This window comes from Vigna unguiculata, chromosome 9 (genome assembly GCF_037176805.1).
Source record: "Vigna unguiculata cultivar grain cowpea cultivar isolate G323 ecotype 2 chromosome 9, ASM3717680v1, whole genome shotgun sequence".
NCBI classification, from domain to species: Eukaryota; Viridiplantae; Streptophyta; class Magnoliopsida; order Fabales; family Fabaceae; genus Vigna; species Vigna unguiculata.
The window spans coordinates 2,340,573-2,346,897 of NC_140800.1; the positions used below are offsets into that span (position 1 = coordinate 2,340,573).

At 30.9% G+C, this 6,325-nt stretch overlaps 1 protein-coding gene across 1 annotated transcript; it reads right to left on the reverse strand.

Moving 5' to 3' along the window:
* Positions 1–646: 646 nt before the first annotated feature.
* LOC114164448 (DNA binding / DNA-directed RNA polymerase) lies at positions 647–4,390 on the reverse strand. Its single transcript, XM_028049123.2, has 5 exons — positions 4,284–4,390; positions 3,646–4,060; positions 3,418–3,558; positions 1,895–2,209; positions 647–1,236 (listed from the first exon to the last, which is right to left on the reverse strand). The coding sequence occupies exons 2-5, from the start codon at positions 4,054–4,056 to the stop codon at positions 820–822; spliced, it is 1,284 nt and encodes a 427-aa protein (XP_027904924.2). The 5' UTR covers positions 4,057–4,060; positions 4,284–4,390; the 3' UTR covers positions 647–819.
* Positions 4,391–6,325: the final 1,935 nt, after the last annotated feature.

The window sequence follows — 6,325 nt, forward strand, 5'->3', positions numbered from 1 at the left end:
ATATTTGACTCTTAGAAATTATGAAATTTTTTATCCAAATACAAATTCAAGTAATACTTTCTGGATAATATTCTCTTAAATATGTAAGGGAATTTCAAAAGACATTTTTGTCTACTAAATATACTCATAGGATATACGAAGAATAGTACCAGATGGAGGAAGAAAAAATGCCTTTGCTGGAGAGATAAGTGCAACATTAGCTTATGATCGATCTTTATAAGGTTCACTAGGTTTCGACACGCAAATTCAAGTCATTCCAGGCGATATGGATCTGAAATTCCAAGTTTATCTTGCTATAAAATTCGTTGTGAGGTTGCTTGTGAGATCAAGAAAATGGCAGTGGCCAGTTAACGGGGAGTGTATAGTGTCGATGTCCTCTCAGTACAAAGAATGGTGTTTTCTCCCATGCCACGGATCAAAGAGCTTGCACAAGATCACGGTTTGCTAATTGTTGAGGCTATAAGATCTTTTGAGACTTCATTGTTTGCTATTAAACAAAGACGTTCTGCATTAAGGATCCAAACATCCTTTTTTGTTCTCATAAATTGAGGTTTGGGTTTACAATCCTTTTAACCAAAAAGTCCTCCCAACAGTTTGTTCAACAGCAGTACAGAACTAGATTCTATTTTTATCAACATAATTAGAGTATGCTAATTTCAAAATTGCTTCTTCAAAATACTAAAACGGCAAACACGGTTCAGATGTATGCAGATAGAAATAATAACAAATATCCTATCAGAAGAGGTGTTGGATAACAATGTTTTAACATCACAGGATTTGTAACAGTCAATGACCTAAAAAGAGACTCAAGTGATGCATCTACCTCTTCCTCTTTCTTTGCGTTAACTCAGGGAATTTAAGAGGGACAGGAAGCGTAGCACGCAAACCGTTAAAAGCGCTTTTCTGGCGGGTAAATTTGCAACCCAATTGCTCATAGACTTGTCTCACCGCCATAACATTCATGCTCAGATCCTTTGCTATATCGGTGCAGTCAGTTAGGAAGTCATCAGCGAAAAGTGTAAGCACCAGCACATAACTTACGAGAAGAGAAATTTTTTCAGGGGGCAGCCTTCTTAATTCAGAAACAGCAAACATATTTGTAAATTTATGTCGCAGGATGTTGGGGATTTTATGGCTCTTTGCAGAGAAAACATCAAAGGAATGCTGATCTTTGAACTTTATCAGATGATTGATGTATGAGAGTATGCAGGAAAGCTTCCTCTGTTCTGACTCATCCTGTAAATATAAACAATAGATCACACAGATATTTTAGTTGGAAAAGACAAAAATCAAACCTTGAAGAGTATTTCGATTAAAAACGGATTTTGTACTGAAATAACAGACATCTCATCAAACATTTGCAAAAGAAAATAAAAAGGTAAAAATAAATGAAAATTCTCTCATACGTTAACAAAAACTTATGTACCTAAACTACTTAGATTCTTGTGTTCTCAAAAAATTGAAGTGCATAACTTGATTTTGATCTGTGGAAGTTCAATTCCTTTTACCTCCCTATTTCTTCTTCTACAAGTGTTGACAAGTTAATCCAAACAACATTGGGGTAATCATACTAACTAACTGCTTACAAATCCCCCATCAAAGAATTCTAGAACGTTTATGGAAAATAAATTCTTCAATTATTGATGTAGCACAAGTCTAAGCATTTCTCATCGTTCTACAATGTAGCCAGTTGTAGAGTATAACTAGTACGGCTGGACATTTTCTTTCTATAACCCAAACTGTTCTGATGATAAATAACAAAAAACTCTGAAGTTACTACTTTAAGCCAGTGCCTTGTCTTTTTTTGTAAGCACAACAGTGTAGGTTGAATACACTATGTTCCATCCATCTAATTTGTTCAAGTTAAGCAAAAGGGTTATATTTGTATCAATACCTTAATTTTTCTTAATCTCTCTACCCTGTTGCGAACAAATGTTGGATAAGAACTGAAGTCCGCCTTTTCTTCCTGATGCATATTTTTATAGATGTCTTGAAGATAATCCCATTCTCCTGTAAGGATGATTTTGTCCAATACATATGCCTCCTGAGGTGTAGTTGCAGAAGTATCATATGGTGGTATGTTGCGAGAAATATGAGATTCTGTACTTTCAAGAGCGCTTTTGTTTACAGAAACATTTTTCAGTTTCACATCCAGATTCCTTTGAGAATTAGGATCTTCATCTTGCTTGAGAGCTAGCTTCTTTTTAGCCTGCAAAACGATACAGATTCCAAGATTAGTTAAAAATAATTGCAGTAAAGTCAGCTAAATATAGTTGAGTGAAAAATAATATAAGACATTCTTCACATATTATCCCAAAGCTGACAACCAAAGACTAATTTGTCCATGGACCAATAAGAAAAAACAAAATGGAAGACACTTAAATGCAAGCATTTTGAGGATGTAGTAATGATCGAGGAAGCAAAAAGAGGAGGTTAACTCTAAGCTTGAGCTTTGGAGACAAACTTTGAAACCAAACCATTTTTGCTTAGTACGTGCATTGGAATTTTAGGAAGAAATGAGAGGAAAATAATTTAGATGAAGGTAAAAATTAGAGATGCCATACTACAAGCTTCTAAGTTAAGTACTGATATCACAATTACAAAATACAAGCTGAGTGCTTAAAATGGAAAAATGCATTAAGGGTTATTGCAACTGCAAAATACCCATAAAACATAAGTTTTATCATATGGCTAAATGACCAGTTATCTTTTATTGTAGATAATGTTTGAAAGTAAAAGAATAACACCAGAATGAAAAAACAAATAGTAGTAGCAAAAATGAGGATGCTAAGGATGTGTCATCAAACAAGAAAGGCCATGATATAGAATGATTATATACAAACAGGGAACTTGATCACCACTAAGGCCAGGACATGACAGAAAACGGGTTCAGGCAATTTAGACATGTTTAGAGGAGGCCACTAAGGGCGCCAATGAGGGGCTAGATCGCAGAAATTTTAGACAAATGAAAAGGAGTAGAACGACTTTCGAAGCAATAATTAAAAGGAATCTCAAGGTGAATAATATCTGGGAATTCAGATTTTGACAAAACCCAATGATGTTGCATGATTCGTGTAGTTGACCTCACTCAGTGAGATAAAAAATACCACTTGTTGTATCCTTGCCTATTAATTCAACCATTGCTAAATAAATTTTATTATGAGAAAGGTGAGCAGTGTTTGCTCTACACAGTATCAGTAACCAGTGAAAGCACCTAGAGCATACAACTTAACAGATCTTACTATGTTAACAAATACATAATCCCTTTTTACATCTATTGCCGCTTAAACTAACAGTATCTAGCCACTGCAAATCTGTAAACATCCACACATTAATATCAACTTTTCATTGTGAATACAAATTTACTAGTTGCTATTAGCATAGCTAGCAAAAAGGGTAAATGAATAAAAAAAATACCTTCTCTATATCCCTCTTTGTTCCCCATATAGAAGTCGTCTCTGCAATCTTCTGCTGCGGAGTCATCTCTTCCAATGTTGAGTTCGCAGGCTCATTGTCAGCAGCTTCCATACCTTTAATCTTTGGCTCCAATCTGAATATCTGAACAGCATCCACTAATTAACACAATACACACTGACTTGTTCGACAGCAAGGCAAATGAAACTGTTATTCCCTTTCACATTTTACCTTATTACCAGCAATGGGAACAATCTTTAGGGTCCCAGCTTCCTTATCAAGGACTCCAAGCGCGAACATGGCCCGGTGCCCAGCCGCAGCCTCGCCAGAAAAACTAGATCCAACAAATTCCACCGAAGACCCAGGAGGGCGAACAACAAGCTGCATCCTCTTCGACATGTTCCTGTGCCTGTAAAGTTGAAATTCAGAGGGTCCGGAACCACTTGCATAATTCTTAACCGGATCAAAACCCGAAGGAAAATAACCAACAACAGGAGCTGTTTTATTGGGGTGCTCATGGACAACCTCCACCGCAACCTCAATTCGATCAGGTTGAGGGGGAACATCTTTTTGCTTCTTGTTCTTCTTTATCTTCTCCTTTTTGGGAGTTTTGGATTTTGGTGCATTAGTGTCCGAATCCATTACACTGTTTCAGTTAACAATTCTCAGATTTCACGCAAAGAACAAATAGAGATGTCGGCAAAAATTCTTCATGCACACAAATCATAGGCACAGTACAATTCACAGATTTTGAAATAAAAAAGTGTCCTTTGGAATGCAAAATTCAAATAAAATACACAAATTAATAGAAAGAGAAACCATGAAGCCAACGAGAAAATCAAATAACAAAGGGTTAGCGGTAAACGCACCTTTACAAAGTGTTCACCCCTATGCGGATAGTGTCTGCTACCGAACAGAGAGAACCCTAAACCCCAACTGAACCCAGAACTGTATAAAATAGAACACTTGGTCTTTATTCTAACAATATTATTTTTACATGTATTATTATCTATAATTATTAATACACAGAAATCTTGTATAAGATTTAATAACTTTTTTTAATGCACATAGTTTACTATTAATTTTACTTTAATTAATATTATTATTTTTATTATTTTTTATAATTTTAATAACATATTTTATTTTAATAACTATGGTAAAAAAAATTGTTATCATAAGAAAAAAAGGAATACACGTATTACTAATTATTATTATTATACACTAACTTTTCAAAATGTGATTGTTACAAGTTAGATTTTTCAATTCCTAAAACCTAAATGTAAAGTAGAAAATTATGTTATTTTAAAATGTTTAATAACTATTACGAAAAAAGATTTATCTTTGTAATCCCAATATACAAAATTCATTATTGATTCTATGCTCATTTATATAGTTTATTTTATTATTTTATTCTTTAGATTTTCTAATTTTACTTTAATTCAATTAACTATCTATAAAAAAATACCTGTGATAAAAATTATTTATTTTCTATCTAGGTGTTTCCATTAATTATTATTATATTTTTTGAACCTTAAATTATTATTATTAGCGTGCTTTTTTATCATTATACACTACTTTTTTTAAAATGTGATTATTTGAAGATATAATTCTCAATTGCTAAAGCCTAAAATTATACTAGAAAATTATATGTTGTTTTAAAACATTTAAACTAAATTAGTCTTATGATAGAGACATTTTTCCTCTTGAAATGAAAAATTAAAAGATTTATTTGGACAATAAAACATAAATTTGATTTCTAAGAGATTAATTTGGTAAATAAAAATATTTTAATATTTTTTAAATATAAATAAGGTTCAAAATATATGTTACAAATATTCTTTTATATGATATATAATAAAAGAGCTAGAGAATAATTGTTTAAATTGTTTATGGGGCATATCTTAGGTGGTTTAAATTATTTACACGATTTTTTTAGGGTTTGACATTTCATTTTTGTCGAAAACAAGATATATGAAGGTATAGAGAATTTTGGGAACTTTATGTAGTGCATAAAGGAATATGTGGGGTTGTAGGAAGTAATCCATAAATTGATCCATACTAGGTAGTATTTTGAACACATGTTTCTAATTAATTTTGGACTATGCAGATTAAGCCTTCATTGTTTAAACATTCATTCTCATAAATAAACTTCAAAATTCCAAATTTACTTTTTAGTTTACTATTTTTATTTTTAGTTTTATATTGTTTAATTTAGAGACATTTTGAAATGTGCATTTCAGAATACATATGTTGTATTCTATATTATATCTTTCGAAATATAAAATAAAAAACATATCTCGCACCATCCATAATATAAAATTTATATACTAGATTATGAAATTCAAAATAAAAAAACTTATTTTAAATTTTAAATTGTACAATTTAAAATGTAAAAATCATATTGAGTCAAAATGTATACAATTGAGTAAAAATATATAACCACATTGACACATAAATCTATATATCGAAACCAAATTACTAACAAAGTTTTTTATTGAATTAATACGTGATCAAATTTCAAACACCAACATTCGCTAGTAGAATTTTTAATATTTCGTGAGGTTTTTTTTTATATAATTTTACAAAAAAATATTTATGTTTTCTACTTTTCTACGAATTTTAATCAATAGTAAAATTTATAAGTGTCTCTTACAAATCTTCTAAAAAAATGTTTTGTGCAAAATATTTTACAAAAAAAATTGATAGCAAATTTTTGTAAACAAGTATTCATAACAAAATTTGCAATTATTTTTTAAAAAAAATAAAAAAATATTAACAGGAAATATATATATATATATATATATATATATATATATATATATATATATTAGTAGTGACTGATTTAACTAAAATGATCACATTCATCTAACAAAAAATGAGATTCAATTAAGTAAAAGAATAATGTAAGAAC